Genomic DNA, 13,421 nt, shown 5'->3' with positions numbered 1-13,421 from the left:
AGCCATTGCTTCATTTGAGGTTTTGAAAATCAGGTCAAGTGGAGCACTGAAAGTGTGTACTGTGCAGGATGTTCTTGCATGTCAAAAGCAAACTTGTGACCTTTAAAGATAGCGCCTTTTCTCCACTTTTCTCTTATCTAGGAGTTCAAACACCAAAATTTTGGATCATATAGATATTTTTGGTCAACAAAGTTTGTGTTTGAAAATTCACAAATTCTAAGTTTTTTCGTGATGCTGTTTGGGCCAAATTTCAGGCAAAAGGAAATTCAAAGTATGATAAACATTTTTCTGTCTTAATTTAAGTGTCAGACAAGATTGTTGGGAGAGTGTTCCTTTAGGGTAACTGTGATGCAATTTCTGGCTTTTGAGTCTTTATCCTGATGGACTTTGCTTGTGTCTAACCACAGCTGTCTTGCCAAGTGTGTCCATCTTGTCAGCTTTTCTAAGATTGTACATATAGCGATACAAGCAGTTCTATTATTATAGGAAGTAATTCAAGCGTCTATTTGTCTTTCATATGCTGCATTTCAGTCATGTCACCAACAAAGTAGGCTCAGATTGTATAGATTGAGACATCTGATACCACATATTTTGTTCTAAGTGCACCTGTTTATCTGGTGTTAATATCATAATGACTGTGGTATATAAACTCTGCGTTCAACAGCCCCTGTTTGAGCATGCTAATTTCTGTTTAAGAGTCATACAGCTACAGCTATGCCTGTTTTCTGCTAATGGTTTAAGCAGTGGAGAACTCAAGTTCCTATTTTGCTGCAATTTCCTTGGCAATGATGAGTGTGCGTTTTGTAAGGCTGTTCTATGGTGTCACCAGCATGCAGGATTACGTCTTGCATCCGCTACATGAAAAACTAAACTATAAGCCAGCATCATAAATTAGTTAACCAACTGTCATTGGCAAGTACTAACACTTTTCTGATCAAGGGGCACTCAGTTGTGCATAGCCTAGCCCAATATTCTGGACAGAACCCTTGGCAACAAGCATGGCTTTGTGATTAAAGTCCCATCAGCCTTACTACTTGGACTTAAGAGACCCATCTCACTTCATTGACCTGCCTACATAGAGGGCTAGGAACTAGCTCCCCTTACTGAGTCTGCTCATAAATTTGATTTTGATTAGTGAAATCAATCTCCTCTAGCATAGCTCTCCACCACCTATTCTATGCTAGAGCCTTGTTAATGGCAATAAATGGGAGGTGTCATGCAGAGTTACTCTCAGCCCTGGCCAATAATGGACATTTGCATTAGTGCTGAACAAGGGCATGATCTTGAAAATTGTGAATTTCCTAAGCTTAAATGTCAAACTTTCAAGAATTAAAGGCCAAAAGGAGTGGTTTTTAACCTTAATTTGAAAGGTTATGGAAATTGGTCTTTCCAACCCTGTAGGATTCGAACCTACGACATCGGGTTTTGGTAATCAAAGTTAAGTATATCCATGTAAAAAATTTAGAATTGGGCCAATGTTTGGAGAGGACCACTTAAATTTTAAATTTTGGGAGGGCCAGTTAAATTTTAATTTTGAGCAGCCTTTTTGGAACATTGGGTAGGGTCATTATTATTTAATTTAATTTTGAAAAATGTGGATGATTTGTATGGCTTTTGGGCAAGAAAAACTTGCCATTTTCTCTGCTCATTTCTCTCATTTTGGGCATGCAAGCTTGGGAGAACCCATGACTGCTGAGAAAAGTCCGATTTTTTAAATCGTCGAAGAGAGGTCACTTTTGACAGTGGGAGGGGTTGGATCACTGCGTTGGCTGTTAACTCTAGCAGTGCTTGTATTTGGAGCCCATGGTGGCATGTGTTTTCGATGTCTTGTGTCAGATCAAGGGTGGAATTCTTTCTTCTTGGTCATCAAACTTGTTGATTAGTGCTAATTAGGGTTTTTGATCAGAATTGTTAGGGTTTTTGCTGATGTATGCAGAAATTGACATCGCTTGTTGATTCACAGCAGTAACTGGGCATGCATGCACTGTTTCTTGGACATGCACTCACTGCTTGGTCTGAGGACATCATTGTGATATATGTGTGCACATGTTAAGAGTGCAATCGGGTTAGTTTGTCACAAAGAGAGTCACCATTGGTGAGAGCAATAATGGATAAATGCATTAAGACAAATTTGGACTGATCGGTATTAGCTTGCTCAGTGAATTTGGGGTAAGAGGAGTGACTTGTCTGCAGCTGTGTATTTAGGGTTTGCAGGGAGATTTGGGGGAATGCCATTTGTCTTTGGGGGAAATGCTTTTTGGATTGTCAGAGAAGACTTGAGTTGAGCTGTGTATTGAGGGTTTATAAGGAGACTTGGGAGAAATGCTATTTGGATTTTTAGAGAAGACATGGGAGCCAGTAGCATTCATCAAATCTGAAGCTTGAATAACCAATCGTAAATTATTTGTATGTATTTTGGACGGGAGGTTCATTTGAGAATAGCATCAAGGATGCTGGATCTACAGGTCATGCAATCACTGGTAGAGGTGTGCTGTTTTGTGTTGCATTTTGGCACCTGTTAGACTGCTTTGGACTCAATTTTGGGACAGCATCATTGAAATGACACAGTTTGAAAGACACAAGGTAGGTGTATTTATCATCATGTGTAATCTCTATCATTGCATTTACAGCAGCTGTTGAAATTGAAATTTATCTAAAATAAGAGAGAACAGAATGCTGAGAAGCAGCTGACAGCTCACATCAGGAAGGTAGCTTGCTACCAAAATTAAGAGCAAACTGTCCGCACACAGTTAGCTAGTTCATCCTCCCAATTAAATTCAGCCTCTCCCATTCCCAATTCATTATTAGCCATAGGCTGATCACTCTCTGTGTTACACTCAATGTGTGCACTTCCTTGCATATTATCTTTCTTCTAATCATAACTCACTAAACGAAAAAAAAGAAAGACAGAATATATTCAAAGGTGACCAATGAATGCACAAAGACATACTTCCCTGATTTATTGTTGCTGGAAATCTGAATTTAGCTGGCTGGTTTGTTCCCCAACAAAGGCCACATAGATTGATCTCCTTTGTTGATGCTTTGCTGAAATAAACTTTTGCTACTGTTCGCTACTGGTTGTATTATAAGTTTGTCCAAGTTTGTCCAATTTCTTTGCTGGTTTGCTTCAAAAGAAAATCATTGCTATCTCATGACTGCTGAGACCAGAAACGGTGAGGTGACTGCTGCTATACTGGAGGACATGATTGCTAATTTACTGGACAGGTTTTCAGTGCTGAATGACTGTGCACTGTCCCAGATGATCTTGATAAATTCACTGCTGTTTCCTGGATTAAATGCAGCCATTTCTGCTGTTTCCAGCAGTAAATGTAGTCATCGATGGATTTATTGCAGTTGTGGCAAAACCCTGGAATGCAATCTTAGCTTCCATGAGCCTTGGAAAATGGAAGTTTCGGAAACAGGAAGAAACAGAGCTTTGGCCATCCGAAAATTTTGTGGAAATGGAGTTTTGGAAAATATAATGATATACAGAGATATTGTGTATGTGTATACGTGTTTGTACGTGTGTGTATGTACGCACACACACGCGTGCACATAGAATATAGATGAGTGAACTAGTGCTAAGTGTACTAGAGTCACTCAACAATCTTGAGACAGTAGATATGTGTTGGGTATTTCACTCACGCCTCACTTATGCCTACGCTCACATAGGAGTGTTGATGATCAGCAGGACACTGGGGCACTTTTTACTCTCGGTAGGAGAGGTTTTTTTCCCCCAGACTTATGGTATTATTTCGTGTGTGCTTATGACACACACTTACGGGCACTTACAGTGTTTAGGTGTGAACACCCCCCTAAAACCCTAAGGTTTAAGGGTTACCTTGTACTTTCAGTTTACACTCATTCAGTCTATTCCATTGGGTGTTGTGCTTCACTCTCTAATGTCTAGTGGTTTTCTATGTTGGGCTTCGATCCTATCCTCCCTCACATTTGGTATCAGAGCATTGGCTCTGCTCTGCTCAGCTCAGGTTCTGCCCAGCTCCGCTCAGCCTCCGGGAGCTTCTTGCACAGTCCAACTCTGCATTGGCTCTGTTCAGCTGAGGCTTGGTTCTGCTCAGCCTCTGGGAGCTTCTGGCTCTTTCAGCACGACCTGCAGCAGCTTGACCAGTGCCCCAACAATCTTCAGCTGCCTGCGTTTGTGGCAAACACAGCCCCTGAGCCGTCTGTTCGCCATCTGCCACAATAGTTCAATCTGCCCCCCACTCGTCAGACGTACGTCAATCACTGCGCTTGTCAACAATCAATAGCTGTCCCGTCAGCAGTCACCTCGCCTGGACCAGCGCCCACCCGCTTGGACTCTGCCACAGGCGCCCCCACCTGACGCCTCCTGTTCGCCCGTCGTCTGTGCCTTTGCCTTGCGCTGTTTCGTCCCTGCTCGTCCGCTTGCCCGACGTCCTGCCAGCTGCTGCACGCTCCGCCCATCAGTCACGCCGCCTGACATCTGGCTGACACGGCTGCCTGTCAAACTGCCTCGCCACGTCAGCAGACAGCCCATTTGAAGCACCAGTCAACCTGCTTGACACCTGCCGCCAGTCAACCCGTAATTTTTTTGGTTTTTTATAATTAAAATTTTAATTCCAGCATAAATTTCTGGAAGCAAGGGTTCCCATGCCACAACCACAGAATTCAGAAAACGTGTTTGGGACACATTCATAAAATTTTTTTGAGGCTTTTATGTTTTCTGGGAACATTGGCATACGCACTGCAGTTAAAGTCACTGACAGACTGTTTTGACAAACCCCAAGGCAAGAAATTTTGGGGATTTTGCTGGTACAGTGTTGCTGAACACTGATTGCACGTTGGACTGCGTCCATAACAGACAGTTTTGACAGAGTGCACCTCTGTACGCTAATTGCAGAAAGTTATTTCTTGCAATTTCTAGAAATGTTCAGATTTCCAGTATAGTCCTGCTTTGACATTGCTCTTTTGCATTTTTTGGTAATTGAAAATCATGGCAAATCAGGGAGGAGATGTTTTCACCTATGTATCCAAGGAGGACAGATTGGATGGAAATAACTATTCACTTTGGTCCTTCATGATGAAGAATGTACTTATGGCCAAAAATCTTTGGGATTATGTCAATGGAGAAGAAGCTCGACCTAGAGTTGTGGCTCTAGCTACTCCTCCTCCAGGAGGACGTGCACCACGGGCACCTCAGCCTGCTCCACTTCAGCCACTTCCCTAAAGAACAGTAGCTCAAAAAGCATGGGATGCATGGGATGCACAGGCTTCGTCGCTGATTGCATTGGTAGTTCAGCGATCAATCATCCCCCACATTCGTTCAACAGCTTCTTCACGAGAAGCCAATCACTTTTCTTCAGTTAGTCAGTTTGCTTCTAGAGGAGGAGCAAACACGGAGGAATAGTGGTGTGGATGCTATAGCCTCTGAGCAGGCTTTTATGGCTAGACAAAAGGGCAAAGGCAGCCAAGTGAAGAATGCTCCGCAGAGTTCTGGAACTTCCGGCACATCACAGGCAAACAAAAAACAAGGGGGCATGCAATCCAAAAATGGCAAATGCCATTATTGCAAGAAGCCAGGCCACTACATCACTGAGTGCAGAAAGTGCATTGCCAAAGAGAAGAAAAAGGAGTTAGGAAGGTCTGTTTCTGATGCTCCTTCCATTGCTACTGGGTCCATGTCCTTTGTTGCAGATAGGGACTATTGTTTTTACACATGCAGTTATGACACCTCTTGGGCAAATTGAGCATTCAGCTCTACTGAGGATGCAGGCATTTGGTTTTTTGACAGTGGTGCTTCTAGGCATATTACATCTCGCAGAGATTTATTTACATTTGTTCATGCAGCACTCCTATTTGTCATCCTTCCCTTTCCATTACACATGGATCCAATGTTTAAGGAATCCCTCTTTCACATGCTGGGCAGTTTGAGGTCAATCCCCTAATGTACTTCATTTCCCCATCTTATCCTTCACCTAGCTCTCATATTCCAATTGCTAGAGCCAAGAATGCATTTTGTGATATGACTTGCTTCAATGTGTCTTGCCACCACTGGTCAAATCTTATGTAGCAAGTACTATAGTCTTAAGGTGTTGAGTAACTTGTCTAAGGATTAGAGCCATAGCATGATCTTGTTCAGACCCATCCTGAGTTAGTCTAAAAATCACAAACATTGCAATGCTACGAAAAATGTTGATTCAATGTAGGGCATTATGCTTGAGCTTCACTCACAATTACAATTTCTTCTGGTTCTATTTGGCATTACATCCATAAAGAATAGATTTTGCATGCGTTGCTAGAAGTCCAACCATGTTGATGATGAATTTTGTACAAAGGCAATCATTTGGTAACTCAAATTCCACTATTGACTAGATCTTGAGCACACTATGCTGCAGCAAGGCTAATCCTCCTCGGCAGCCGAGAGAAGTTTTTTCCCCTACACATTGTCCTACCCTATCTTTTCCTCCTGTTGCCCAAATTCACAATGCTAGAGGCCCACTAGAAATATGGTACATGGTCAACCTCTTGAGCCAACACCTTTTAGGATGCCAAAAAGCAGAGTGAATGGTTTGCTAGACCTTCTTTGCACTTTGGTCCTTAGGCCTATTATGTGTCCTTGGTCCCTCAAGAGATGGGCACTCTTGACATGTGCTTCTTGAAGCCACCTGTAGGAGCCATAGTTTGTTGGTAGGCCTATGAAGATATGCTAAGGTTTGCACAGAGAAAACACCAACAATCATACGAACATGACTAAAATAGAGTGCACATAGGCAAGAACACAAAAAAAGGAACAAGAATGAACGAATGGATGAATGAATGGAGAGAATATGATATAAATGGAGCTCAAGGAGCAGAGATGTCCAATAGTCATTATCTCTTGTGGGAGTGGACCAAGGGAGAGTACCACATAGTGTTGTCCTCCAAGAATGGATCCTGAGTGCAGCCATACCACCAAATCTGAAGGGTGATGTCATGCAGCAGCCAAGGATGAGTGGGTGAGAAATATAACTGAAAATCTGAAGAAGATACAAAATCTGATCATGGACTACTGGAATCAGCAAAACGTAGAGCTGGGAGTGGTGTAGACAGCAAACACAGCAACTCCAGCCAAAAACACAGTTCAAAAAATGGTTGCGCAGCTGAAAATCAGGCCGTCAAGGTAGGAAACAGGTCAGCAAGGCTGGGAATCAGGCCACCTGCTGTCTAAGAAGTAGACGATGCTGTAGATGAGGTCATGGTGGTTGCAATAGGGTTGTAGAGCCTTCCAACTGCATTAGGTGGTGTTGAGGAAGTTGGCAACAATCAAACGCATTAGATGAATCCCATGTGGCAGTTGGCAACAGCAAGGAGAGTGTCCACAAACATGCTGATAGCAGCCAAGTGTTGATGTAGATGGCTGGCAGCAAGGGCAGCACCTTAGGATGGTGTTTAGAAGTCTAGGGTATTGTACATCTGTCTGTTGGCTAAAATGCCTTTGTGGGGAAGTTTTAATGAGCCAAAAAAGGCTAGGACAATAGGATAAATTGGAGGCAAGTTTTGGTTGCTCAACACCCCCTCTCAAGCCCAAAGAAGTAGACCAAAGAGACTCCAGAGAAAGGAGACAGCTCATTCCTAACCCAAAGGTCCCATCCCAAAGAGGTCGAGGCATCTGGCCAATTGTGTGACTCTAGACTATCCAAGGACCTACCATGATCACAAAAGCGATGGATATCTTCTTTTGGGTCACCCCAAGTGAATTCAAATTTTTATTGACTCCTTAGTTCATACAAAAGTAAGACCCATGATATACAACTCACAATCGAGGGTATCATTGTAGCAGTATAGAAGAGGAAAAGGATAAATGTGATATGTGGTAGTTAATCCAAGATCCTAGGAAGCAATCGAGTGCTCACATATGCTCCACTCGAAGAGTTAAGAGGGATCATGCTACACAATGCATAGGGATTTCCCATCAGACGGATGCTTAATTTCATACGTTTTTATCTACGCCAAGTGCTTAACATATGCACACAATGCTCATGCAAAGAAGTAAGATATTAAGGGACATGCTTCTGTAACAAGGTGCCTCTTAAATAGTGTCCTTATATGGGTTGTTCAATTGTCTATGATATTCTATCAGACATACTACCAGCCCAATCTGCATCTGTGTATCCAAACACCTGTACATCTGTACGCACCCTTTCATAAGGATCAATACGTAACAATAGTTAAAGATGACAAATCGAAAGCTGCTTGTACCATGCTGAGTATGCAACTCTCTCTCAAACCATAGAATATCAATGTTAGAGATTGTCATGAGGATGTAAAATTTTAAGATGCTTTAATATTGCCGATAACATTTGATCAAGTTACTAATCAAATGTGCAAGGTTGTTTAGCACATGTGATGCACATGACAACAGTTATTTCATGGTAACAGACTAAGGATCTCGAGGATGCAGTGGGTGTCAAAGGTAAAAGTTATGCCTAACAAGAACTAGGTGGTACTTGGTGTCAGGTTTTGACGTAGACCAATTTATTGGCCACTAATGTCAGTGGTTGCATTAGAGACTAGGCATTAATTAATTAATTAATACCGATCTAAGGGCTAATAACTGCTTAGGGATTCTTGGAAGACAAATTGGGATAGCCAATTTAATTATTGGTTGGTGAAATTAGTTTTTTGAGTACTAAAGTTATTATTAAATTAATTTTTATAATTAATATTCTAAAAATTAATTTAATAAGTTGGATAATGTTAAAAAATGGAATTAGAAAGCTACTACTTAGCAAAACTTGCCCATGCAAGTAGGAAGAACGTTTTTAGGGGCTGGTGAAAGTCTATTCTAACCATTGTGAGAGAAAGAAGATTGTTAGAGAGCAAGGAGAGGTTGCTGATGTGATTTGCAACCACCAGGGGATTAGTCCTATAGCATGTGATAGCAGTTTGGAGTCCTCAAAGAGTAGGTGACAACAATCCAAGGTCCTTTTGGTACGGATGTAGTAAATAGGATGGGACAGTAGTCTGTTTGGTGGTTTTAAGTTGTAGGTGATAGCTTCTATGGCTATTTGAGTAGGGCAATAGAAAATTTTCATTGTTTCTCGTGATGAAACTCTAAAATTTCTCTCTCTCTCTATAACATTCTCTCTTATCCTCCAACCATCTCTCAAGTTACGTAAACATATTCCAATAGTTTTGAACCATCTGAGAAAGAGATTTGAATCAATCTTTGCTGTAAATCCCAATTTACAATAGAAATTAGAGTTTTGATAGTTGCCTCGGGATGCATGGTCAAAATTGAGGGTCTAGAACTTGAATTCCAATAGCTCAAATTGAGAAATTTCAAGGAGATTGAAGAGGCTAGCTAGCCAATATCACATTTCGGACCTAATTTGTCTTTCAAGGAGCAGGTGAATGCCAATCCCTAAGCAAACCAAGTGGCAAATTGGTTTGGAGGCTTGCCGATTAGTTTTGATAGCAAGAGGTACTTGGAATAGCGGAGGAGATTAGAGGATCTCAGTTGTACTCCTCCATTTGCAATATAAGATAAAGAAATACCACGAGGGACACCAATTTTGGGACCAACAGGTTGTCCGATGTCCAAGATTAAAGTGATAAAGTATGCATATTCGGTTTATGTGAATTTAATGCTTGCTGTAATTAGTGTTAAATTAGGTTATTTACTTCCCTATCCGAGGAGGAAGGCCGGTTTCAGAGATAGAGGAGATATTGATGTTGTTTTTGTGGTATTGAGAACCTAATGAAATGATAAAGCCTATGGTAGCATCTAACACTAGTCAGCTAGAAGAGTTGGAAGGAGAATCAGCTATTTGGGCACTTGGAACATGCCCAAATGGCTCCTGTGCCGACCAAGTGGCATAGGCAAGTCTGAAACTTGATCTTGAGAGATGGATCCTATGCAAATCAAGAATCACCAAGATAGTAGTCCACCTTGAAAATGAACCCAATGGATGAAAAAGGAAGGCATGGCACTCCCCTGTTGCTGATAGAGCTGCAGGGAGAATTAGCCACCCAGGCATGGGATGTGCTCGTTCTTGATCTCAAGAGATGGCTCTAATGTTGACCAAGTGTTACAGGCATGCCTGAACCTGACCTTGGGAGATGGTTCTTGTGTGATTCAAGAATGCAAAGGCACAACCACCAAAGTAGCAATCCATTTGACATGAAAACATACGAGCTAGTGGAGTGGGAATTGATGTCAAATAATAAAAATACTTTAGCTGAAAGAGCAATGCAGAAAGATTGCTGCCATGATAAGTGAAATGATGCCCGAGAATTGATCTTGGAAGAGAAGAAACTATCTTCATCTCCATGTGTTGATCAAGGATGTGGAGGCAATACTCACCGAGGCATGGATTAATAAGCTATGTCTTAAGGCCAATCAAGACCAGTAGAAACTTGCAATGTTAGTCCTTAGCTGAAATACAAAACCCAACATGTAAGTACTCGAAGAGAAACCAAAACGTGTATACCAGTTATTTCATATTGTGATTTTGGTACTTTGCTAAAGCTAACAATGGAGCTAAGTGTGAACTTGTATATGAGGAATTCATTTGAACGATCTTGTGAGAAGAATATAATCACGGAGGAGCATCAGTATTAGAAATCTATAGTTATATTGCCCTGACTCTCTGCTTTAGTGTCTGATGGATACCGGTAAATCAGTCCAGCCTGACCCAGTGTCTCTATCTGATAATAGTTTCTTGATAAGAACATTTTCACACTACGAAGCTATTCAATATTGTAAATAGTAGCTACTCGCATTTACAGTCTCAAATATTGTTCTTGTTTTCAAATTATCTGTCAGGTCTGCAAGATCTGTATCCTTGTGTTGCCTTCAAGTCAAAAGTAGGAAGTCTTTTCTCTTCAACTAAAAATGTGACAGATGAAGCCACTTCCTTGGGTTTCAACTGGCTTGCTAGGCTTTCTCAAGGACTACAGAAGCGCAGTGCAACTGCAGAGAGCCGATCTTCATTGACCGAGCAAACTCAGAATGCACCTAGTTCAAAATCAAATCGGAGGTTCTATGCAACATACCTGGTAAACATCCGAAGGACGAACAAAAGATCATGAACAGCGGTTGAATTGAATTGCAAGAACTGCATTGCTGCTTGTTGCTTGCTTAGAGAGCTTTGCGACATGCTTAATTCCTTGGATTATACCGCATTCACCATTCATAGAATAGCTCTTGTAATGCTAGTTTAAACTGTTCAGGGAAAACATAGGAGAATACTTACTCCAAGATGCGATCCCCTTTTGGTGGGAAGGATGGAAAGAGCAAATGCGGCTGTCCTACTGCAGAGCTGTTTGAGAGGAAGGGCTGCACAGATTTCTATGGCTCAGGCAAGATCGAGAATCTTGGAGTTATACCCAGAGCTAAATGAGCTGGACGATGCCCCAATTCAGATGCCTAAGTATGTTGATGAACCAGAAGAGCTAGTTGCAGTAAAAACTGTTGTAGCAGAGCAGCTATATGCATTTTTCAGCTCATTGCTGACTACACATTAGATCAGCACGTGTAAATGCCATGTGTAATGCAGTTGCAAATTATGGCTTGGACAAGAATTTGTGATATACTGGCTCTCAAAAGGAAGTCCAAACAGACGGAAAATTAATCCTTACATTGATTATGTTAACAAACGACAATTTGATTATATATGAAGGCTGGTATGTCCCCTTGGCACGTTTCGTTCAGCCGACAAGAATAGCTCGTTGGAGGATAAGCCAAAAAGTTGTTGCCCTTGAACTTTTCTTGTAAGTTGTTGCTCATCTAGTGGGCTCATCGAGTGGTGTTCAACCTCCAATTCTTATGCTCTTTACTAGGACTTTTGCATCCCTTTTTGGTTCTGTAAAACGTTTAGTACATATTTCAACAAGCGTTTTGTTTTGCCTCTCTCTATATGTAGGATGCTGGTGCAAGGAAAGCTACTTTGAGGGGGGAAAAATGTAAGCATTGTAATTACACATCATTGAAGTTAATAGGTATAGGTCAAAAGGTGGAACTTTCAAAGAGAAACCTAATATAACACCATTGATGCTTCATGAGGTAATGTTGAATTGGGCAAAGAAATAGGTAGGTGATAGAAACTCAATATTTTAAAGGTTTGAGATCTTTTTTTTTTTTGGGGGGGGGGGGGATATGAGTGTGAGGGGGCACATTAAACAATTGGAGTGACAACTTTCCATCAAGAGGTTGTATGCAATGAACTCGTGAAATATTGCTAGCTCAGTGACTTTGTGTATTTGTCTAATGTGTGCAAAATTAGAGTTAAAGGCAAGAACTTTGTTGTGTGTATTGCATCATTTTGTTTAATAAACTTTGTTGTTTTAAAGATTTAGAGTTTTGTAGAAATATGGGCTCACATAAAGTTAATGTATATGGAAGAAGCTACATGAATAAAAATGATACCAACATTTACGAGAGGAAACTCCAAGTGGCCTAAGTTGAACTATGAAAAGGAAGTAGAGGTGTTCGATGTTATGTAACTCGACAATAATATTAGCCTTGTTTCTTTCTAGTCTTCCAATTTTAGCATAAGTGCTTAGCTTAACACTTAACACTTAAGAAATATTCCATGGCTTAACCAATTCTTCACCATTTTAAACTCCTTATTTTCATAATCAACTTAGATCAAGAGATTGTACCTTGGAAGTGCACAATGTCAAGAGATAAGAAATAAGTACATCATACCTTTCATTAGGGAATTTAATGGAGATAGGTCAAAAGGAATTGATACTTGAGGAATTTGATGAAAGAATGTGAAAGTACTTTTATGTGTGTGTTTTTTTTGAGAGAGAGAGGAGGACAAAATCAGTGTAGCTTAGTTCGTTTAAGTTGAACGTGTTGTGATCAAAAGGTCTTGGATTCAACTCTTCCATTTCGTATGGTCATTTAGTATAGGTATAGAAAAAGGGAGATTGGAATATGGGTCAGCGGGTTGATAAAACAAGTCGGGGAGGGGGGGGGGGTATGGGGGTAATAAGAGCTTTAGAAAAGTCAACTTATGTCTAGTAACTAGATTTGGTTGAAGTTTTGACTAAAGTTTGGCAAGATCTAGCCAAGTCTACTCTTGCAAAGGATTGCCATCATGTTGCCATTATGATGTAAATCAAATCTATTGTACAATGCTATCTCTATTGCTCACGATCATTCACGTCTTGCGTTGAGGTGAATGTCTCCTATGGTAGGTGATGATGGCTTAGATGTGGCAATGATAAGGGTGTTAAGTTTATCTCCCTATGTATCATAAGCACCTCACCTATTGTAAGTAGGTCAAGGCAGGGAAACTCCTTATAAGTATGGTGTATCGATGATTGAAAAGGATTAGCTACTACGGCAACATGACTCTTTGGTGGTAGTTGTGGTGAAATCTATGAGCAACCTCTATTGTCTTATATGTGTTGATATCATTACTAATGTTACATTTTTTCTTCTTTCTTTA

At 40.9% G+C, this 13,421-nt stretch overlaps 1 protein-coding gene across 3 annotated transcripts in view; it reads left to right on the top strand.

Moving 5' to 3' along the window:
• Positions 1 to 11,877, top strand: part of LOC148029689 (uncharacterized) — an 85,895-nt gene extending 74,018 nt beyond the window's left edge. For 2 of the 3 annotated variants that reach the window (XM_087685976.1, XM_087685973.1), the window contains exons 5-6: positions 10,787 to 11,019; positions 11,194 to 11,877. In XM_087685976.1, the coding sequence (XP_087542102.1) occupies positions 10,787 to 11,019; positions 11,194 to 11,487 (527 nt within the window). In that variant the 3' untranslated portion in view covers positions 11,488 to 11,877. The remainder of the gene's footprint in view (positions 1 to 10,786; positions 11,020 to 11,193) is intronic. The other variant, XM_087685974.1, reaches the window with a different exon arrangement.
• The last annotated feature ends 1,544 nt before the right edge of the window (positions 11,878 to 13,421 follow it).

The sequence above is a fragment of the Lygodium microphyllum genome, chromosome 10 (assembly GCF_053477565.2).
Source record: "Lygodium microphyllum isolate KBCC chromosome 10, Lygodium_microphyllum_v1.1.10, whole genome shotgun sequence".
NCBI lineage: Eukaryota > Viridiplantae > Streptophyta > Polypodiopsida > Schizaeales > Lygodiaceae > Lygodium > Lygodium microphyllum.
This window is presented reverse-complemented; position numbering and strand designations above follow the sequence as displayed.